Source organism: Apteryx mantelli, chromosome 8 (assembly GCF_036417845.1).
Source record: "Apteryx mantelli isolate bAptMan1 chromosome 8, bAptMan1.hap1, whole genome shotgun sequence".
Taxonomy (NCBI): Eukaryota; Metazoa; Chordata; class Aves; order Apterygiformes; family Apterygidae; genus Apteryx; species Apteryx mantelli.
In genome coordinates, this window is record NC_089985.1 from 28,601,989 (window position 1) to 28,626,079 (window position 24,091).

Here is a 24,091-nt window from a genome sequence, read left to right on the forward strand (position 1 = left end):
AAGTTGAATAAAGTATCAGGTATAATTTTGGGCCAGTTCTACCCCAAATTCCTACTGTACATTGGGGACAGGCTGGGAGCAGCCTGCCTAGTGCCGCCACAGCATGATGCCTCACCACCTCAGCCCAGCTGACCTTGAGCAAGACAAGCCGCTGTCACCCCCACAGCTCCCTGGTGAGCAGGAGATGGTCTTTTCAGCTGACAGGCTACTGCAGTGACAGTAAACAATGGGGAAAGACCATTCTTTACTGGAAAATTCTTAGACTTCTTGGGTTTATGTTGCAGATTTCCTGTTTCCTCTTTGCACCCTATCTCTTTCTTCCATGAAGGCAACTTGCAGGGTTGGGATTTTTTTGGTTTTTGTTTTCCCTATACCTCATCTGCCTTCAGGTGAAATGCATCACTGCACTGTTAGTATAGGAAAGCTCTGTTATCAAAATATACAAAATGGCCACAATTTATGCATCTGTAGCTGTGTCTTCAGGTCCAGCTGAGTTGTGCCTGATGCAGGATCTCAGGCAGACAGTACAAAAGCAGAGCAGGTCTGCACTGGCTTTGATATACATTTGGTTGGCCTCAGAGGCACATCCTACAAGCCAGGCTCTAAGGCCCACAGCTGCTCTTTGAGCACTCCACATCTTGCAGCAGGCAGTTTCCTAGAATTAAAAGAAAAAGGGGAGGTGATAGAAGTTGATACAGGCCCAGTGCACCAATGAATTCCTCCTACGGAAAAGAGTAACAGCCAGCCAGTTCCTTCTACTTTCTAGCTCCTTTGCCTAAGTGAAGCCGCACAGTGTGAATGTAGCTGGACAGGAAATAGCCCTGCAGTTGTTTTGCTATATTTACTTTTGTTATGAAAGTAATTTGTGATAATTCATTTTCAGAATATTCTCAGACATTGATCATTGTCTCCTCATAATCATGCACACAGGCAGTACTATACACAGGAGGAAATGCACTCCGTTTTCAGTGAGCTGGTTAGGCTGCTGTGTGATTTTCTGGGAGTGCGGAATTGTTTGTTCTGATGGGCTGATGGCAAATTGAAGCGTGAAATGCAAGAGAGAAGTTTTCAAAGGATGCAGGGAGCTAGTTAATTTGCTCACACCCTATCCGGATTATTCTCCAAGGAAAATATGGCAAACCTCATGAAAATAGGTATTGAATTTAGAAGATGAAGTTGGTGCTAAATGTCTGCTCTGAAGAAGGCATGCTGGAGTCATTAATTCTATTTCCACTGTCCAGCCTTCCTATTTAGTGTATTAGATGAGCAATATAACAGTTTAATCTCTTTCCAAAGCAGTGCCAATCAGAAAGACTTTTTAATTACAGAAACCTATCTCTTTCCAACATTCCTATCCTACACATAGCTAACTGAAGCAAAAAATTATCCTAATTAGGCACTCTGGAAAGGAAATGTTACTTTTGTTCTGGGATAACCAGATAATCAAGCACTGCAACCCTCATATACTAAACCACAAACCCTGGCAGCTTCAAGCTTGCCTTTAATCCTGAGCTTCATGTATGAATGGCATTGAGCTTGCAGGTTTTCCAAGATAGCCTGGAGAGTTTGGATATCAAATCTCTGGAGAGCAGCACACCACAAATCTGATTCTTGCACAAAAACAATAAATTCAGTGTCAGCACAAAAGCCCATGTACCCAAATGGTGCTTTCAGTTTCTGTGAATGGGGCCCTGGGAGACTTGTGGTTTGGATTATATCGTAATATGCCTTTGAGACAACATGTAAATGATTAAGAACAGAACAGGTTCTGTACCAGTGGATTCTCTGCCTCTAGGCACATTGTTTCAAACACATCCTTGGGCTTTAAATCTGCTGTAATAATAGTGAAGCATAAGGAGCTCAAGTGTTTATCAGGAGTACAAACTAAGTTCTCTGATTGCCTAAGGAGTAACACTACTCCTGAAGGTGTTTGCTTATTAATATTGAGGCTCTATTAGAATTCTTAAGAGTAAAGCAGTGGCCTTACTGATCCCATCTAAAAATTATTATTATTAGATTGGTGACTGTGCATGAAAAGGAGTGGGTCAGAAGCTCTTTAGATTGTGTTAGCAAAGAAAAGGCATTTTAAACCTTAGTAAAGCAAGCTGCAAGCTGAAGATAATTTCCACAACTTATTTCCTCCTCCTAATACTTGTAATCTTTAGAACCACAACCATTTTAGCTAAAACTATGCAGTAGATTAGATCAAAGCATACAAGTATGGAGAAATTATTTATAACAAGTATTTAAACTTTTTAATAGAAAAGTGAGTTTAGCACAGGCTTTAAGGGACAAACATTCACACATACCACAACCCATGCCTGATTGAGGCAAATACAAATATAAGCTCCAGAGATAAAAGGTATGAAAATGAAAAAAATCCCTAGAACATTTTCTTTTCTTTTGTAATACACTCTTACAATAATAATCTCTCTGTAATAGCAAGTGTGTAGAATGGAAATAACCATTTGTGCGCAGGGTAATGCAGCTGCGGTTTTGATGAGCCTGTAATGTCAGCCAAGCACCAACTCCTTTCCACCGCCCTGGCCTTCTGCCAGGCCCCCACACCTCTGGCATGGCAGACAGCTCTGTGTGCAGAGGGCACAGACCTATGTAAGGGCTTCATTCTGCACTACTGAAGTTAGTGGGAACTTTGTCCTTTGAGCTCAGTGATCACAGGATAAGTCCCTTCACTCATACCTACTATGGAGGACACCTACAGGACATATAGTAGATGCCCAATTGGCTGTAAAACTATTAACACTGTACTTACCCAAAGTCTACAAGCCACTGAAAGGAAAATTCAGAGGAGGATCACTGCTACTCCAGGTGCAGCTATAGAGGATCCTTTAATACATCTCTCTCCCAGGACCTTCACTTATTAAGTCTGTTTGGTTGAGCTTTGTGGAGCAAGTTCAAAGGGACCAGAATAACATGATTTGCACCTTTACAGTATTGATAGATACATGACTATTCTACCCACTGTCACTGCCAAGACGAAATTGGTATACCCTCTGTGAGGAACCAGGCCTTGGAAGTGTGACACATTGCAACATTAACAGGTACGAATTGTTGCTTAACAGTGTAAATCTACCAGTACCATTTATTGAGACCACCTCTGTAATAACAAAATATAGACTTGCTCTTTGGAACACGGAAACATTTCCAAAATTGCACACCATCCAAATAATCCTGTCTGTGCCTTTTATCCAAACATCCCAGTGCTGTACAGTGAGGAGACTGCTACTACTGTATGCTCTTCCTTGTTTTACTCCTCTAATATGTGTTTCCAGGGACCTTGAAGGAGTCTGGCTTGGATTCAGGCTCCAGTTTCTTGAAACAATTGGTAATTGTAGTGTTTGCAACTACAAAAATGGCTTATAAATGGAACCTGCAATTTGCAGAGCATTTTTGTAAACTTGACTTGGAACATACAAGCCAAGAATAGTTCCTGGGAGAGGTGTGCTTAGAAAAGCCAGGTTCCTTTTGTTAAGCATTTCTATATGGGAATGTAATGAATAATCAACTGTAAAGCAAAAAATATTCTAAGAATTGCAGTGATTGATTAACCATACTGTTTTGAACTTCGCATGTATAAATGAATGGGTGAATATATACAGATTGCAGTTGCACAATACAAAAAAAGTGACATATGAGTGATGAAAGCAGGCTAACAGTAGAATAATGCCTTTCATTAAGGAACTGCCTGCATATTCATTAGAGCTAGTCGATTACTTAAAAAATATATTCATCAGATAATTTATTTGATGAATTTTACCATTATTTGTCAAATAATTTATTCAACAAAAAAGGTAAAATTAATGGAATAGCGCATTCATCAGATCTTATTGGACAGCTCTAATACTTATTCAGTTCTGTCATTTAGGTTGATTCAGGATTAGTAATACTGCTGCAATCAATGCGGAAAAATTTCCAGGCAAATCCATTACTCTGCTGTTTTCTCATATACTCACAAGTTTCATGTACTTAATACTCTAATCTAGGCCATTCAGACCGAACATCTTTCTTGTAAAAAAGTAAATATTCAAAGAGTTTAAGCAAAAGTCAGTCACACCACACCGCTGTAATCAGGTACACTGAAGGCTTGCTCACATCATTATTGCTGTTCTTTGATACAGAAGTTCATGTTCATTGCTCTTGCTTTCTAAGGAGTACTACTGAAAAAGTCCCTTGACCTCCAGCCTCTGTCATAATGAACTTTACCACCATCTCACAGTTTTTACTTAATATTTAGTCTTTGGAGAGTTCTTTTTTTCCCTCTAGGTTATTTGTGGTAAATATCTAGTTATGTTTCTTAGATAGCTGTGCAAAGTACACTCTGTACTGTTTAGCATACATTTTTCAGAAAATAAGCTGGTTTAACCTTTTTTTACATATACTCTTGTTCCTCAGTCTGCCTTTCTAGACAAAATAAATTTCCTGCAGGGACAGCAATAGCTTTATTTTTCTTTATGAAAGAATAATAGTCCCCTTTTCATCAGCCCCTCTGTGACTTCAGTTAAAGGTGTCTCCATTGCATTGTTTTTGCCATTGTGGATAAGGTGGAAATAATTAATTACACAGTGACAGTTAAAGACTGAGTCTGCAACTTTGGTTGAAACAGATTAGTTCAAACTGCAATGTTGTTCAGCAACCAGCAGTACCTGCTGTGCTAAATAATCACAGAGTCTGAAAGTACTAGCCCCATTTTGTGGACAAAATCAGCTTTAATCTCCAAGCCAGTTTCCATACTGCCATATCAATGGATGCGGTTTCTCAGCAAGACCAGGACTTTTATGTGAAAGTAAGATTTTTTCTTCCTTCCCTCTGCTCTTGAAAACTGTCATTAATGCCCCTGTTCCAAAGTCCCTGGAAATATTTGGAAAAAGAGGCCGTTAGTCTACCAAATGGAAATCATCTGCTCCTATGTTGTTACATAGGAACAAATAGGAACAACATAAGGCCAAAAATCCTTGTGGGATTTTCTTTATAAAGGTAAAAACCATCAGCTTAACTAGTAGTATTACAGGAAAAAGCATGTAAAAAGTTCTTCTTGGCCCTTCTATGACAGCGTTCCCTCAGATTCACTGAAAGGACATTAGACTTGAACAGTCAAATGTCCTCCATCGTCAAGGGTGAAGCAAGCAGAAAGAGATGGTGAGGGAATACGGACTGGCTGCTAAAGGGAAGGTGAAGAGCACACACAGGTGCCAGCCACCCATGCAGATTTCCTGAGACGTCCCACAGCTCAGATCAGGTCAATGTCCCAGTCATCCTTCTTCTTTTCTAATGAGATAAACTGTGCCCACTATTTTAGTGGATCCATGTGTGTTCAGCCTCAGCAGCTTTTTTCAGGAAAGCCATAACTCTCTGAATGAGTCATCTTCTTCATTTTTATTGCTTAATATGCTCTTGGTGATTTGTTATATTGCCTACTATGAACACCGTCACTATAAACACTTACATTTACTCTAAATTGTTCACTGAAAGAAATCCATAGATTTGTTTTAGACAGTTAACATTGATGATGAGTGATGAATGTATTTTCTCTCTCAAATATGCATTTTCTTCCACTCTTCTACTGCTCCTTTGATTCATCTCTTGAAGGCATTTAGGGAAGTAAGTTCATATTTGCAGTAGTGATTGTATGTGAATATTCTCTTTGGAAATCTCCCTTGGTCATTTAAAGAGTTTTTTGCAGCCTTCAGAGCATGATCAGAAGCCTCACTGTGTGATTTTGTGACCACATCCACAGCAGAATCATGCGTACTTCTAAAAAGCAAAGGGCCAAATGTTCAGACACGTTATCTGCAGATTTGGTGACCTGTGGAGGGCATGGACAGCTTTCTGCCATCTATTCACACCTCCAAACTGGCAAATACAGCCTGTTGTCAGACCCACCATCTCAGCATCTCAGTCAAGCTATTGATGCTCCCTCCCAAGTCAGACCACTGCATCCAGTTGGGCTAAAGTTTATGGCCAGAATCAGATACATCTCTCCTCATTCCTCCTCATCCCTCCTGCCCTTGGCTGCAGAACTGAGGTTAAATAAAGATACTTAGGTCAGTCTGCGTTTAGCTTTGCAATCCAGTGAGAAACAGGATTGAATCCAGAATGACTGAGAAGCTGTTTGTTTTGATGAAAAATATAGAAACCCCATTTATTTGTTTATTTATTTATAGCTTCCTATAAATGTTCTAAAATATAAAGAAAGCTGCTTAGTTATTAAATTGAGTCTAAATCTATAGCTTGAGGTATTTAAAAGAACAACTTTGAAATATTTATGTATTCATGTATAAAGAACAACTCTATGTGAAAAATGTGTATTTCCTGAGACAGGGTCTGAAATAAACTCATTTAGCTATGTTTTCACTTTTAAACCAGTGAAATTATTAAAATCATAGAATCATAAAAATCTAATCCTGTATTATTGAAAATATTTCCCCAGAAACAGCCTGAAGGGTTTTTTTAAATGTTTTTGTTACATTTTCCACTCCTAGATAAGACTGTTGTTGTATACCTAAGCATTTGAGAAGGTATATTCACTGCGGACATGATAATGAGATAAATCAGTCAGGAGACAAACCCAGACTGTTGACTGCCAGCTTGTTTCCAATTTCATGCAATTAATATGGCATATATTTTCATTTTGAAGCTTAAACTGTTGTATTGTTAATAGCTTTACTCTGTTCTCCCCTGACTGAAATAACGATGACCCACTGAATGTTGTCACTTTACCCTGCCATAAGCCAGCCTGACAGAAAGACAGAAAGCTATTGCTCTCTGTGGCAGAATTCAGACCATCACAAGCTCATTAATTCAAACACTCATAATGAGGGTCATTGTAAAGACTGATACTGATACAGCTGCTCTGAACTTCAGACATTTTTTGAAAGAGCCAAATTCAATATGATATATGTAAAAAATTCAAGTATATGCCTAAGAGAGCAGCAGGAGAAATTTTCTCATTCTTTTTTGTGAGATCTGACATCAGCATATAGATGGTTTCATCAATTATTGAGACAGAGACCAAGAAAGGAAAAGGGAATGATTTGGGGGCTTCATTTTTGAAGTTTGAATGTAAAGTACTCAGACTGAATCAGAACTAGTATATCTGAATCTTTAGAATTAGCTGCTGCTTTCTCATACTAGCTCTTCTTTGTAACACCAGAGAGCCTTAAAAGGCTCGTGTTTAAAGTGTTTTAATAACTTTTGAAAACCTAGAGTGTATCTTTTACACAAGAATATTATACGTGAAATTACCAATTCCTTTTTCATTCTATAAATACATGTGTACTTGAAATAGCCTCAAAAACTCGGTCTCATGTTAAACAATTACTTCACAGTTAAAAAAGAAATTGTGTTTAGATAGTCTGGCCTGAGAAACTCGGGGGTGTGGGAGATCCAGATCTCCCTGCTCCAGTGAATATTTAATTATTTATACAGAATGGAACAGATCCAGCAGGGCTGCTGGAGAGATAGCAGTGAATAGCTGGTACAGGAGCTGCAGAAACTAAGGGCCATATCATAGCCTGAATACGAAGTACAACAGAAAAGTGTGCCCATGCCTCCAACATCCTGGTGGGATTTTCGCTGTTCAGAAGTGAGTGTCCTTTCTGGCTTTAACCATAAAAGCTGTCCTGGTCAGGAAGCATTTCCTGATGAAAGTATAAGCTAAAACAGTGAATGTGTGAACGTTCAGTTTTGATGTACTGATATTTTTCAACAAAAAATGTCTAGACAAAATTTTCTTGAGCACCTTTTGTCCTTATCTGTTTCATTTTATGAAACGTCCAGGTGCTAACTGAGCTAAGACCATGAAAAATGGATCATCTCCCTCTGTTCATTCAAATGCTCTTGTGTCTTGCTTAAAAAAAAGGGGAGGGGGAGGAAAGAAAGGTTTCTCAGTTGCAAAATTTGACAGCTGTCAGCTACTTTGATGGAGCAAAATGATGGTATATCACTTCACTCAATATCTTACCGTTTAATTGTAATTAATTATGAAAGAAACTACAACTCTTCAACATGAGTGCAAATATTTTTATTTGCAGGTAGATATTTTGCATGCTTTATAAAATTTTGTGTATTTTGTACTATTCAGTACTCAACTAAAAATAACTATCATTCTGTACCTACACAGAAAATGTTTCATGCAGTGTGAAGCACTCTATTTACTTGAGGATAGAACATTCAGTTATTCTACCAGTATGTAAAATACGTACATTTTAACAGTGGAATTAAGGACCTATTTAAAATTTAGCAGTTGCTAAGCAATGTGCTATTAGCAGAACTCCAACAGCTTGAAACATTTAGCATTTTAGGACTTACGTGCTCATTTTTATGTTATTACTTAGTTTGCAAAATACAGTTAGTGATCAACAAGGAAGTTCATAATTTGTTTAGACAATAGATGAGACTGTTTTTCACTGCTCTTCTGGATCCTCATCTTAGCAAAAAGGACCTAGGAAATATTGTTATGGATTGATATGTATACAGTTCTATTATTTCCTTCTACAAACTGTGGATGAATGAAATTCTACTGTGGTGGTCCCAGAACTGATAGGAGTAGAAAAGCCAAAACAGCAGTATCCTTGCTCTACCCATGCCTGTAGCTGGAGAGTTTCCCTACATTAGGGGAACCCACACTGGCAGCGTTGCTCTGCTCTGCAGCCCTAGGAGAATCCAGACAGAGGGAGGAAGGCCTCAGCATCCAGGTTTACATCCTAGTCATCCTAGCTCTGGGCAGAGGTACATTACCACTACACACAGGTTTTCCCATGCTGCCCTAAAATGCATGTTTGCTGGATTGAACAGAGCTGTCCATGCTAATTCCTTTGGCAAAACCTCCTTACTGTTGACAAGGTGATTAGGCAAGCACCAGGAAATTTCTGTGCATTTGCAATCACTTTCCCTCTCTTACGGACAAGAGGAAATTATCCAGACCAATGCTGTCCGACTAGTGGCTGTGGGCCAGATCTGATCCTAGGACTTGTACCTTTCTGGCAGCTTTGTCTGTGCCTGCTTTGTCTTACCCACCAAGACCACAGTCATGAACACAGGAACTGTACCGTGGAGATCTCTGAAATACAATCTCAGGAAAATTTGACTGTCCTCCTTTACCACAGCATACATCCATGATACATGATTAGTAAATGCTAATCTGGAGAGTGAAACCCATGACAGTGTCCATTCTTGCCTCTGAATCTCTGGAGACTGCTACTCTGAGTATGCCAGTGGCTTAGTGGGACCAGAAGTTACTCCAGTGTCCTAAATCCTCCTGGTCCTTCATACAGATGATCTCCCAAAGAGAGGTGTGCTGGACATCTACCAGCTTCCCCTTAAAGTCAGTCAAGGGTGTACAGCAAAACCTAGCTCATCAGGATTTGTGGCTTGCTGGAGGTTATTCCGGCTTATATAGAAACATAAATGTAGCTACCTAAATCTACAAAATCTTGATTTCAGGGGATCCTAATAATTACACTTATTTAATGTCTATTTTACTTAAATATACTTTTACTTTCCTATCATTTGCTCATGAATATACCAAAACACTGCTAGAATTTAAGAAAGCTAAAAATACTTTTACAAATATCTTTAAGGAGAAATGATTCCCTGAAGATACTATGAACGGAGGCTGTTCCTATATCAGCCCTTGTCTTTGATTAACCACTTAAAAGAAAGGAATAGAGTAATTATTAAAATTAGTCCTGTAGTGCACCTGAGCACTTTGAGTGAAACCTGACTCCCGCTGAAATCTCAAGGGGGCTGAGGCTGCTCAGCACCTTACAGAATTGGCTTGAAATGAGAAAGTCAGATGTTTCCTTTGTGAAATAATAAAAAACTGAGTTTACTGTTTACCTAGTAGCAGTTTGGGGTTGTTTATTTAAAAAAAAAAAAAAGGAGGATTCAGTTCTGGGCTTGGAATCAATGCAATTCCCCTTTAGCCTATTAGACTTCTAGAGAACCACCTCTCAGGACATGCAGCAGTTTCTCTAACTACTCAGCTATGTAATAACCCTGAAAACAAAGGCTCAAGACCTTACCGTGTCATGCTGTAACATCATTATTCACTTGATAAAACTGTGGCTGTTCCACAACATCTCCTGCTTGGGGTTTGCCCCAAGCTGCAGAGTGGCTCTGCTCATTATACAGGTAACTTCTCCCCAAAGCCGGCATGTGGCAGCAGTAGTCCCCAGACTGGCTCTTTCCAGGCTTGTGGAAAGTCTGCCCTAAACTTTGTTTCACAGTTGCCTGCACATGTTGCTCTGCTCCAGTTTGCTGCCTCTCTGGAGACAGCTTACCTTATGTTTGTCATTTCATTCTCATTCACCTTGCCTGTCACCTTAAGGCAGGCTTAATTATAATGTCATCAAAGGTTTATTCAGCAAGATCTTAAGATTGTGCTTTAATTACAAAAACAAAAGTTTACAACCAAACTAAGTATAAAACACAATATTTGGCTATAGGTTGCAGCCGGACCCTTTTTAGATGTTTTGGTATCTCTCATCCAAAACTCCTACAGTATTTTCCAGCTGCAAGATTTGGGATCCAGGATTCCTGGTGGCTGTCTATATTTTGGATGCTTTCTATAGCCTACTACCTCCATATATATTCATTTGAAGCTCAGTTTTGGATACAAATGCAAATGCCTTAAGTGGTGATATCTGGGGCCAGGCATTTTGAGTGCTTTGACCTCCCCTCCTATCCGTTTAAATGCTGTGTATGGCTCTTTGCTGATATTGGTGAAAGGCCATTTCCCCTTCATCCCTACTCAGTCCAGGATAAAGGACTGAAAAAAGTCCTAAAAGTCCAGGATACCTGTTAGATTACCAGCTTTCTCCACAGACCACACCTCACAGATTATCAACAACAACTAGTTTTGTCGCCTGAATTTGCCCATGAGTTCATGTTATTGTTTTCCCTCAAGTTTTGCTGGATTTTCAGTGTCACAAGAGAGTCATAAATATTTTGTTGTTTCCTATTTGAGGTCCTCCAAAACGCAAAATCAGAGGGTTCTAGCTTAGACTGAAAAGAAAAAAAATATGGTAAATTGCCTAAAAGCTGCTGTTTTGAGACATTGAACATTGTGTAAAGGCAGTCTATGCACTTTGCTATAGATATATTTTACTAATGCAGTGCTTCAAAATGGGGCAAAAACCTACTTAAGACTTTAATAAATCTTGGAAATGACTGGGTATTTCAGAAGTTAAGCTCACCCTCATTACCCTGTAACACTACCTCCTGTGAGGCTACCTGAGACATATTGTACAATAATTGTGTTCTGACAGCCGACTCCGAGAAGCCAATGTTAACCTCTCCCGTTCCCTCGATACATACAGATTATTCCCATTAGAGTGAATTGATGAATGAAAAGATCATCGTTAATGGGTATTACTTTAATGCAGAGGGCCAAATCCTATTATCCTGTATAACTGTGTAAATACTATTTGGGCAACAAAGTCCCACTGGAAGGGAGCGAAATGGAGACCTCTACCCCAAGGGGCCAGATGTGCCCGCTGCTGGCGGTCCCTTTCGGCCTGTCCCATCCTTACTCAGTGAACCCTTGCCGGTTCTGCAGCTATTGCCTAGGCGCGCGGTAACGGATGGGGTTTGGCCCCAGAGCTTTACGCAGAGCCCATTAAGGGCAAGAGGAAGGCGATCGCTGACACTAATGATTTTATTACGGGTTGGCAGAGGGAACGTGGCCCACAGGGTTTGTGCTGCGATCTTGCTGACAATTTTTAAAGCAGGAACTGTGTGTATTCTCCATGCTCATGATACTTTGATCACATTTCACCCTACCTTTTGCAGATTATTTTAATAAGTACATGAGGTGGGTTATGCAGATTACAGTGTATGCACTGAGTTATTTGATATATTATTCACCAACAAATATAAGATAAAAAGTAAGTCTGCATATAATTACCTACAACCACTGACTGACTTATAATTAACTTTGAAAAATTGCTGGTTTAGGAGGTATTATAGATTACAATTTTAAATATAAGGAGCCTCAGAATAGCTCTCACGATCAGTGCAAGTACAAGGTATTCAGTGAAGGATTAATTCCCTAAACTACTAATCAGCTCTATCTCCTGTCTTATCAAATTGTAAATACATTATGCTGTATTAAAGTATGAGCATGAAGCTAATTAAAGCAGAGCCTGCATTTAATATCAGATACTCCCCCCCAAATGTAACAGAAATGTTCTATGGACATACATAACAAATGCTAACAAATTAAAGTGATTTTTTAAGTGATGCTGCACTTCTGTAGCAGGCTTTTGTTTTCATTTTGGAGGATTTTTTTTTTTAAGAAAAAGAAGGAGGGAGGAAAACCCCACAGTCTTTCTCGAGAAACAAGTTGGGGAAGACAGTAATTTTACCAGTCTACACAGGAACCAAGTAAGGGATTACAACCAAGGATCTACAAATAGAACTGGAAGACATCCAGCTAGAATTCATTTGTTAACATTTTTAATAGATGTTGATGTTAAATGCTGCAAACCAAAATAATAATTTTTTTAAAGGCAGAAAGCAAACCCATCCTTATTGTATAAGAAATGCAGTAGAAATTTAAATGAAAGATCAGTGAAGCCCATCCAAGCAAACAGAGGTTCAGAAACATAAGCATCATTTGCAAAACTGCTTCCTTTAGTTGTATTTTTCTGTTTCAAACTCAAATGTAGTGGTGCCACTATAAGGTAGGTTTAAAAAAAAAAAACTAAATTATTCACCTATGAAACAAACATAAAATGTAAGAGAGAATACCCAGCAAAGATCCTTTCAACCAAAGTTATTTTTTTAAATTTTCTTTGTGTAAGCCTCAAAGTTTTTTGTACCACTTGAAAGTTCTCACACCCAAAAGACATCAGAGCATACAATGTTATTAATGTTATTCAGCAACAGAAGACATACATTTTGTCAAGATCTACGTGATATAGTATAATAGAATATCCAGGGGGGAAGGGCTTTTTTGGTTTTCTCCTTTTCTTTGCTCTTTGCTCTTTTCCTTTCTTTGCTCTTTTCTTTCCTTTTTTTCTTTTCTCTTCTCTTCTTTCTCTTCTTCTTTTTTCTTTTCTCTTCTCTTCTCTTTTATTAAAAATTCTCTACTTGGAGAAAAAATCTCAGCAGAAAATAGAAGAGATTTACCAATAAAATCAATAAACATTTGCAGACTGTTGGTAGTGATACTGTTGAGATAAGGTAGAGTTACAGCCCTGTTTGATCAATGTTTATTACAGGGCTCATATTTTTTTAATAGAAGTGGATCAGAAAGGGTTTTTTTTCCCCTCCCGGCACTGGATTCTCTAGGTTTCATATACACAGAAACCTTATCTGACTTGTCCCATTTAAATGTGTATCAGTTATTGAAATTCAAAAGCACCCTGGTCTGAACTAAAAAAGAATATCCTTTCTTCATTCCCTCCAGGTTAATTTGCTGGCTTTTGGAGTGATTATTTATAAAGTATTTCGACACACTGCAATGTTAAAGCCAGAAGTTAGTTGTTATGAAAATATAAGGTAAGTTTGTCATTTAATACAAATTCTCTTCTTCCATAAGTTTAAATAGAGCCAGAGATGACTATTCAAAAATAATATTTTTTTCTTCTGGAAGATTTGTATAAAAAGAAAGATTTTTCTGTTATCTCATCCTTTATATTAATTTGGGGCAAGATTTTGTAATCTTTATTCCCACTGAACAATGCCTTACGCAGCAGCAGAGGGGTAGTGTGTACAAAGAATGCAGACAGTGAGCGGCCCCTTATCAACAAGAGGGTAAAGACTGATGGGAAGGTTAGAGAAGTAATTTTCCTTTCTGCTTAAGTACTTTCTGTAGCCTCTATGCAAGCCAAAACAGGTTTCAAAACTTGTGCCTGAACTGGGACCAAAATATTTGTTGGGAAGTAACAAACTGTACAGTAGTACACTGATAACAAAATCAAGGTGAGTTCTTAGTGATTCACATTATTTATAAAAAGACTACAGCAGGACATTGTGCCGCTGTGCCTTTTGGGTGGGGAGGAGGGGTCTCTCCATGATTTTTACTTTGCATGCTGCTATGATTTTTCCATCAACTCACTCTCTTTAAAACTGATTTATAGGGACCTTGAAAACCGTTTGTGCAGGAAAAGCTGAAGTGTACTACAGGGAACATTGAAAACAACTTACTGTTTGTGTTGCTTAGGAACACTCCTGCAGTTTCAATGCATTGCACTAGATTTATAGTTAGGATTTAGCAATTGTTTGATTGATTACTTTCTCTTATTCCTCACCCTTCGTAGCTTCACATGGTGAGCTGGTTTTAATGAAGTTGAAAATTATTCATTTTCAGAGGAACAGTGCTAAAAATGTCTCCTGCTCAAAAGAAGTCCTGCAATGACTGGGCTAAGAATGAATAAGAAAGTAATCAGTGGTTTCATTTCCAAGACAACATGCTGTAATTTGCTCAAGTCTGTGAGCAGGGCTCTACAGCATGTTAGGAAAAAAATCATAGCAAATCAGTTCATACAATTTTAAAGCATCAATACACTGACCCAGGAAATATTTGAGCACATTTGTGTTCTAAAAACAAAAATAATTTTTTAGGGACAGAACGAATGAAAGAAACAAAGTCTAGTTTTACAGTTGGCACCATCTTCTGCAGTGAACCTGAGAGGCAGCCTGGAAACCCTTTGATGTCATGCACATGTACTGACCTAAGAGCATACTGTACATTTTTCTGGGTTATTTTTTGAGGAGGAGAAGGGGGAGGAGGCGAAGTGGGGGGAATACTTCATAACAGACATATGTTTTTCCTTGGGGAATTACACTAACAGTAGATTTAAATCAAATCATATGGTGCTGCAGTACACCAGAGAAAACATATCTGAAGATTAAAGAAGCCAGTGTTTTAAGGTCCTCCAGTTTTACTCCTGTGCTGTTCTGCAGTGATTATGTGAGCTTACTCGTGCCACAGTGTTACAGCACACCCTAAAGCACAGGCCATGCACTTGCACGTCTCAGGCCTTTGCAGCTGATAAAACTTGCCAGTGCGGCATTCAAAGCAGTTAAGGACAGAAAATAGCGTGTGTCTGCAAGTTGTTTGCAATGTTTCCCTCCTGCCTAGGTCCTGTGCCCGAGGTGCTCTTGCTCTCCTGTTCCTTCTTGGGGCTACCTGGATCTTCGGGGTCCTCCATGTTGTCCAGGGATCAGTGGTTACTGCGTACCTTTTTACAATCTTCAACGCATTTCAAGGGATGTTTATCTTCATATTTCTTTGTGTGTTGTCTAGAAAGGTAAGTAAGTGTCCCATTCCTTGTGGGAAATGATTTAGGCAGATGGTCACATGTAATGACACAAGCAGGTGCCCAGCCCTGGGGTCTGAAGTAGAAAGCTTATGGCCCAAATGTTGTATCAAAGCAAGTGCAGAAATCCCTGTGCCACTGATGGGGGATGAGGAGGGAACAGAGGAAATTTTACAATTGACTTCAGCAGAGACAGAACTTCTGCCCAGATATGTACTGTCTCGGATATTTTCTCCAGGTTTTAAAAACAATATATGAAACAGTAAATAAAAAAATTGTAAAACTGATTATGGTGTCATTATTCTGATGAAATAACACAATGGGTGTAATAAATCTTAATTTCAGTCTTTGCAGTTAGAAGCAGGATTCACACTTTTATGAGACAATATACTCTGCAGTATCCTGTCTTAAAGTCAAAAGCATCCCTACCTTAAAAAATTAAGTGGATGGAGCAGTAGAAAATGAATTAAAACATATATATAGACCTATTAATAAATCTATTTCATGTTTGAATTCAATATTTTTATTTCAGATTCAGGAAGAGTATTATAGGTTGTTCAAAAATGTTCCTTGCTGTTTCGGCTGCTTAAGATAGATGGAAGTAAAACCTGTACGAGCATCTCGGTGGAAGAACGGAGCAATGTACATGATGTTGTTATGGTTATTACAGAAAAATATGGCATTGTGAAAGTATGAAATGACCCAGTGAGCAGGCATATCTCTTAACTGAATAACTGACTGGTTTTGTACATACATGTGCATTCATGCAGAGCATTTATATTATGCTGTATACAAACAGTATACAAAACAAACTGGATTATTGGAAAACAAATACTAATGCAGACCAGAGAAAGGAGTAAATTTCTAAAAGAGTACAAGATTTTTCATGACTTAGGTTTTGTTTCTAGTATTAGAAATATCTGCAGTCCTTGAAAGAGAGATACGAGAATCCAACTGGCACAGCAGATTTTATGAATTGCTTTGCTAGTGGAAACATGCCCACTGTCTTTTTGTAGTAATGAGCTTCTTACATTAAGTTGTATATGGCCATCTGCAGGGAATGGGTTCCATTAAAGAGTCAATAGATAAAGATCTGCTTCATCCCAGACTTTTGAAAACATTTCTTTTAATTTAAAGTAGATTAAAAAGGGAATTTGTTTAATATTATTCTCTTATCACTCTGAAATATATATTTGTATATTAATCAATTCTTTATTTTTATAACTTTTAAGGAACTGTTTAGATCTAACGAACTGATGTCAGGTTTGATACAAGAATGGTGGGACAGCCATTTTGTAAGTGAAAGATTATTTTGTGAATACTTTGGAAAAGATCTGGTTCTTATTTTATTTAATTGCCAAACAGACTGAGATCTGCTCAGCTGGCACTATGATTTTGGAGGCTGTGGGAAGGAGATGCTTTCACAGGTTTGTCATTTGATAGAGATATTTAGAATCCAGACCTTTTAGGATCAAATTAAAGCAAAGCAGTAGACCTATGTAGAAGAATACTAATGTAAATTCAAGGTCATGTGCCTCCATTCCAGGTAAAATTGTAATTACAGCAGTTTTCTCTATTCATAACATCTTTGAGTCAAGCAGTTGTCTTCCTGCCAGGTCCCTGATTTTGAAAGACTTACCCTGTGTTTAACCTTAGGAGCAAATGTAGATCTACTGAAATCAAAGGGACTACTTGTGGTGCAAGTTTTGCAGGATCAGGGCATAAACATGTTGCATCAGCAGTTACAGCTTTGCCATCTTATTCACTTTTAAAGTATGCTATAATGTCATCCTTTTAGCGCCTAGCTTATGTGAAGTGCTGAGCAACCCACAGTCCACGTTGCCTTCTCAGGAAGTGTCTAGGATCTCAGATGAAGCCCAGTATTTTTACCAGTGAGACACTGTAAATATGTAGTTGTTAATAAATCCCACTGTTGTTTTGCCTGTTGAAATAAAGCACTCTGAATTTTATTTATATTAAAGGAAACCTTTTTTTTAGTAATGGTCAAATTTATTTTGATTTTTTTTTCCCATATATACAAGGCTTTCGTAGTACGCAGTGCAGCAACATGCTTCATTAAGTATATTCCATGTATCTGTCAAATTTTGGAAACCACAAGTGGATTTTTTTTCTTTTTCTTTTTTTTGAAAGAAATCATTGCTGTTGGTCCTCTGAAATGTAAAATATGTGAATAAACTGAAATACTTAGCTTTCATATTTCAACATGTTTCCCTTCATTTAAATAAATACAGTGGTAAATGTTCTCATGGTTATATATCATTTGTCATGAATTATTTGCTGTATTTTCTTTGGGAAGATGCAGATATATATTACTTAAAAGAGTATTTTTAGAAGACTGTCTACTAATACATCATTTTTTAATCTCCTGCAGAAACGTAACCTATAGTAAGGCTGTCTGGACAAAGAAGTATCTCTAGTAACTGTATAATGACTTCAGCATGTTCAGTGAGATTGAAAAGTTCCTTGGAAAAAGAATATATCACAAAGTGTTTAGGTTACAATAGTCTTTTCAATGAAAGAACACCTTTTATACAAATACTGTGCTCTCTGGTCTCTGGGTGAGATCTTCACTGAAACTCTGTCTTCTGTACATACAAAGATGAGTGTTCATCTTTTAATACAGCACATAAGGAGTTGAAAAATTTTGTTTAGATTTGTCGACTTAGAACCTGAAGGATACTATAATTGTCCTCTGCATGCATGCAGAAATATTGAAGAGAAATAAAAGGATTTATTTGTCACAGCCCTTAGTAACACAAGCCTGAATCCACCAGAAAAAGGGAGGATGAGAGACCATGTACAGAAATTGAAAAAAAGAGAGGTTCCAGTGGGATACTTTTTCAGTTTAAAGATGGTCAAGGATTGGAAACGGTTGCCCAGAGAGGCTGTGCAGTTCCATTTTTGGAAGGTTTTAAGGTCCAGCTGGATGAAGCCCTGAGCAACCTGGTCTCATAGCTTTGAGCAGGAAGGTGGATAAGATAACCCTCTGAGCTCCTGTCCAGCCTGAATTATTCTATGATTCTATGACTCTATGAAATATCAAATTGGAAAAATAGCAGTTGGGCATTAGTGATCATTTTGCTAAAGAAATTTGTACTCAAGTGCCATGCATGAGCTGAACAAACTGTTTTTCCAGAAAGAAATCCATGACCTATTTGTCAGATCATCTGGTAGCTAGTTGACTGATTTAGAAAACAAAAACTTTGTCCCGCATCTTTTCAGATTACATGCTTTTGAGAGGTATATGTCATCTCCAGGTGGGGTCAGCAGGAGAAAAATAATCAGTGATTGACAAGACAGATAAAAATAAAATGTTAAGGTTTCACTCTGAAAGCAAGTGCTTGCTGAAGAGAGAAATTGTTTCCATTAAACCAATCAAAGAGAAATTTGTGTTCAGTGTTGCATTTCAAGGTGTGCTTCAGAATATAATAAATAAAGTCTGGAATAAGAAAGACTGGTTTATTCAGAAATAATTATTTCCTCAAAGAATTGCAAGTGCATTTCAAAGAAGCTGCAACTTTTAGGAGTTAATTATCATCACAGTCATCAAAGATTTGGGCGTTTCAGTCTGCCAGAGCTGTGCTGATGCATGGATCCTCTGTAGTCTTTACTTACTGGGATGAGACACGTAGGCATTGCCAGCACCATAAATACTGTTCAAATTCATCTCAGGTTTTTTTCCACTCTCCAGTTGTCTTATAAAATAAGTAAATGTAGTATTCTAAATGTAGTAAATCCATTTATTCTTCCACTTAAACATGCTTGGTAGTCATGGGCTTTAGCATGTACAATAGTAACTGTAGAGTCAGTTGTTTGTTCTGGATGCAAATGTTGCTTACTTGGGCAAAGTTATTCTATTTGCAGATTCTCTACTTGGCCCTCCTATATCCCAGTTCCAGGCGATCACATTCTGTGTAATACACACATACACACAGAGACAATTCTGTATCACTGAACTGTTCTCTTACGCATCTTTTTGAGCAGGCATAAAAAGCAATGTTGCACATGGTGACCAAATATTGCAATGTTGGCTTTGCCAGCTGCTACACTTCCACAATCACTTTTCTCACCAATAGTACTATTTTTTACATCTTTACCATGATAGTCCTTAAAGCCCAATTCCAAATCACACTCTTGCCAGATGCCAGTTAGTCATGTAAAAAGTCCAAGTTCCTTCTTTGAAATCTTTATAGATGAGATAAAAAAGCCAAAACTTAATCCATGAAGAATATTAAAATCTTCTTTCCTCTCTGAAAAGAGATAGCGGGAGGAGGAGGAGGAGGAGGAAGGGGTCCCAGCCAACTTCCTGCTCCAGCCTGTTTTACTGTTTTCCCTCTGTTCTCATACATTCAGGACATGTACTGCTGTAAGATTATAGAAGTGAAGATGCCACTTCACCAAAGTCATCCTCCAAAGCTATTTTTATATAAAATTAAGCCTTTAGGATAGATGCAGACTTGAAAACAGCTGGTCATCAATGCACTGATACTCCATTTAACCACAACCAAAACATTGAGTGTAAATGTGCGAAAGCATTTTCACAAGTTGCCTGGCTTTCTGCCAGCTCAGCTTCCCTGGGCCATTGCTGTGGGCAGCCTGTCCATATAGACCGCAGCGGAGTGAGGGACCATACTGCCTTTTTCAGACTCTGTATCTCCATGACAACCCTCCCAAACAAACTGAACCAAGAACCCAGAGTCCTTTCAACATCCAGACTTTGCCAAGAGTTAGATATCCTGCCACACGTTGCCAGAGGTCCTGGGACTGCTGCTTCAAAACAAGCTGAAAGATGTGACTTGCTGTATGTACCATAATTCTGTCAACTTTTACACAGCAAAATTGACAGCAGCAATTCTACCGGGCAAAAAGAACAGAAGTACAAAAAAGGCAACAAAAAGTAGCAGTAAAACTACTGAGCAGGGAACACATTAATTTTTTTTTCTGCAATCTGGAACCAAAAACAAGCCAAAAACACAGAAATTATCACAAAATATAAATACAATTTCTGGTTATTTCTATTTATGATAGTAAGGCCTTATTTTGGGGGGAGAGGTCTGAATTTTACACCTTCACAATGTAGGGTTGCACTTTTCCCAGAATTCCTCTTCCAGAGCTGTCCCTTTAAATATGGCAGAGGCTGTGCTTCTACAGAAGTTGTTTTACAGCTCTCTGTTTTTTCTCATCTTGCTGGTAAGTACTCAAATTTTATTGCATTTATTCTTTCAGATTCCTAAGGAAATAGCAGATTTTAATCAGGTTTCATAACATAAGCGAGTTCTTCTGTTTTCTGAAGAATTGCTGAATATTCTAATTAAAACTAGCTCTAAGACTAGTCATCAGTCTTTACTGCAGTACCTCCCTCCAAAGTAATCCTTTGTATTTATCATAACTATTTATATAAATGCTGCAGTCAGCTCTGAATTCGCATAAACCTAAAATCATTTAAATTAACTTTGTAAAAGACTTTTGTGAGACACTGTTGAATAATTTAATCAAATACAAGTTCATTATAACCAGTTCTTCTTTACAAGTTTGGGTCTTTGGTTGTTGGTTTGGGTTGTTTTGTTGTTGTTTCTGTTTTCTTTTTTAAGAGGCAATCCAGCTTATTTTATAAAATGCTGTGGGAATTACTTTGTCTCTAATACCTATAAATCAGTTATATTTTTAATCTGGGTAGGGATGTTTTTTTCCCATGTTTGGCTGACTTTACGGGCACTAAAAGATTGAGTTAAAGGCAGTAATCTTCAAAATCCCATTCCTCTTTCTCTTTGAATGTTTCTACACTATTCAGACTTCTGGCATCAACCTGGCTTCTGATGGGTTTCAGAAATAATTGTTGATGATACAGTAAATTTGTTTTCTATCCCTTGTGTTTAAGTCCCAGTCTTACAAACACTCATGCATTTGTTCAGTTTTATGCACGAATAAGTCTATTGGTGTTAATGAGACTGCTCACGTGCATAAAGTTAAGCATATGTGCAAGTGTTGCATGATCAGGGTCTTAGTATGCCAATTTGCAGTAATAACAGATTTGCATAAATTCATGATTCCAAGCACTGGCTTCCCTGCTCATTATCAATACTGAAATTTTTTTACTTGTTTTTCTTTCACTGATGTTATGAACTCTGTTTTAGAAAGCTGAAATCAAAGTTGGTTGTCTTACCACCTGTGAGCCAGTGCTGATTTCATCCCTGTCTTCCTTAATGTATGTTTCCCCTGCCCTGCCCCAACATGCTTATAAATGCCCACCCTAACCACATTAGTAATAACTCATTTATGTTAGTGATGAAAGATCAGGTCACACTTCTTTAGCTGAAAATACATTCCATGCTGGAGAGCTGCAGAAATAGCATGGGCAAGTATGGGGCTAGGACTCGTCAAACTCCTGTGCACAATTCATGGCTTCTGTCATCAAGGGGTTAGGCTCTAAATGAAATTAGTAGCAGCTGTAACACATTTAGTATACATGCCAGTTAAGGGAGACACTGCTTATACACATCTCTTCAGTTGGTGGGTTGCATGGAAGCAGTGAAATGCAAAGTATAATCTCATTGCTATTACAGTGCATGTCCCAGTGAGTGATAACCCTCCTTCTTATGCTCAGCTCTTTCTTTGCTTTGTTGTAATCAGCACTTAATGCCCATAACATAACTAGTATAAACTTCAGGGTCTGACTCTCTGCCCTCAAAAGCAGGGATGTATACAGCCCACCCTGCACAGATGGGGTAGAGACATGTATCCATGATGATATAGGTGCATGCCCTCCTTTGGCAGGCACTAACAAGGACACATATCTGTGCACCCTTCCCCTCTGCCTTGTACCCGGGACCCACAATGTACATGCAGTTGCTCTCCAGCCTGCAGTCTAATCACACAGCTGGGGGGACTGACATGCACCATCTGACTTTTAGGTGAGGAAATGATCTCAATGCTGCAACAGGGAGGCAGAAAGTGAGATAACTGGGATAAAAGGGTGAAAATGGTGATGCCTGGCAAGTAACAAAACAAACACACAAACATCTGCTAACTCCAATATGTTAAGTTTTCATAGGGGAAAAAAAATAAATAAATTCTGGGACAAAATGGATAGCGGAGAGCTGTCATCTAGAGAACCACTTTCTTCTGTCTGAATAACTGAACTTGACAAAAAAGAGGAATAATGAGTGTGAGGAGGCATTTAAAGGAAAAAAAAACAACAAACAGATTTATGGATTATTGGGAAGATGAGAGAGCATCAAATGGTAGTAGTTTGCAAGTATGTCTCCCCTGAAGCTAAACAAAATTGAAAAGGCATCAACCGAGTATTAAAGCAACTCTCAATGATATCCTATAAGTTTACCTTTTTAATGAATGATTTGTATGCAACACTTCTAGGCTGCAAATATTACAGGCTAGTGAATCAGACAGCATAATCCTGCAGAAACAGCAGGAAAAAGTTTGCAATAACAGAGGAAGGGGGAAAGGTCCTCTGGTTCTGCTCAGCTTCCATGAAACCATGTAAGCCTATGTGATTTGCTTATATCGTCATGTGGTTTGAAAGATCATCTTTGTTTGGTTTTTTTTCTTTTAAAACTATTGCTTTTTCAGAAAGAAATTGTGTGCATGGAGCACTTATGCCTTAAACCACAAAAAAATAGCTTCCTTCTGGGTCTGACAACCTTAGGGTGCATCCATCTCAGATATATTCTTCTCTGCACTTGTTCTGTGTGTGCAATGAGAAGATTGAACAGAAATATACTCTGTACTTATACATAGCGCATGAAAGTAACAGGAAACCCTTTTTGGTTTTTTGTTTTGTTTTTTTTAAGTAAGCTGTTCTTTCAAGCAGTCAATATTTCTCTGAACTACCTGAGTGACTGCAGAGTTAGATTCTCCATGTATCATCTACTTCAAGCCCTTTCAGAAATGACTGTTGCATGGCTATTTTAGGCCTCCTCCTCATACCAAAGTTCAAGCAATACTGAAAGAGGGTGTTCCAAGCGACAGTTGTACAGTGTCTCTTCCACACACAACAGCTCCTGGTGAAGGGCTTTGCCTAATGACAATGAAGCAAGGGCATCTTCTTCAGGCCTTGTATAGTGCCAACACAAGCTGACCCCTGAGGCTTTACCCATCAGGCTGGTGGACAATGGTTGCCAAAGCTAACATCCCCTCTAAGGGAGCAGCCATGATTTGCATCTCGCCTTTCTACAGCAGGAAGAGTAAATGGGAGTTTGTAAACAAAGCTTTCTGTGACTGTGGTTTGCAAATGCACCACAAGGAGGTTATGAAAAACTTGGTCCACATTCACAACAAAAGCAGTGGTTGAGCCTGATTCTGGTTCTGGCTACTTCGGGTGCTTAATGAAGTTTACTGAAATAACAAGGTTGACACCAATCTAAAGTTAGAGTATGGGTCCAGCTGCACAGGGAAAGGAGCACCTCCTGTGGCAAAAGGCACGTGCTGTGTGGTCAGTGATAGTGGAGGGCACGCAAGGTTCAGCCCAAAGGGAGAAAACACCATGAGGTTCGTTACCAGTGTGTCCATCACTGTGAGCAGCAGAATTGTGACAACGTGGGCAGCTGCTTTAGGATAGCCACAAAAAGCAAAGTAGGAGGCTCTAAGGGAAGACTGCACAGGAAGACTGAGATGGAGGGAGGAAAAGGAAAACGATGATGTTAGTAATAAAGTTTCTTGTTCAGCATTACAAGAAAGCATGTTTTCTGTGATCTATACCACTGATGCATTTAAGAGTTCTTCTGCGGGTTCCTGGGATTTCACAATGTTTTACTTTAGTGGACCTA

The 24,091-nt window shown here is 38.5% G+C and overlaps 1 protein-coding gene across 1 annotated transcript in view; it reads left to right on the forward strand.

Annotated features, from left to right (window-relative positions):
* Positions 1 to 16,606, forward strand: part of ADGRL4 (adhesion G protein-coupled receptor L4) — a 76,001-nt gene extending 59,395 nt beyond the window's left edge. The window contains exons 14-16 of the mRNA XM_067300773.1: positions 13,433 to 13,524; positions 15,110 to 15,278; positions 15,820 to 16,606. Of these exons, the coding sequence (XP_067156874.1) occupies positions 13,433 to 13,524; positions 15,110 to 15,278; positions 15,820 to 15,882 (324 nt within the window). The 3' untranslated portion in view covers positions 15,883 to 16,606. The remainder of the gene's footprint in view (positions 1 to 13,432; positions 13,525 to 15,109; positions 15,279 to 15,819) is intronic.
* The last annotated feature ends 7,485 nt before the right edge of the window (positions 16,607 to 24,091 follow it).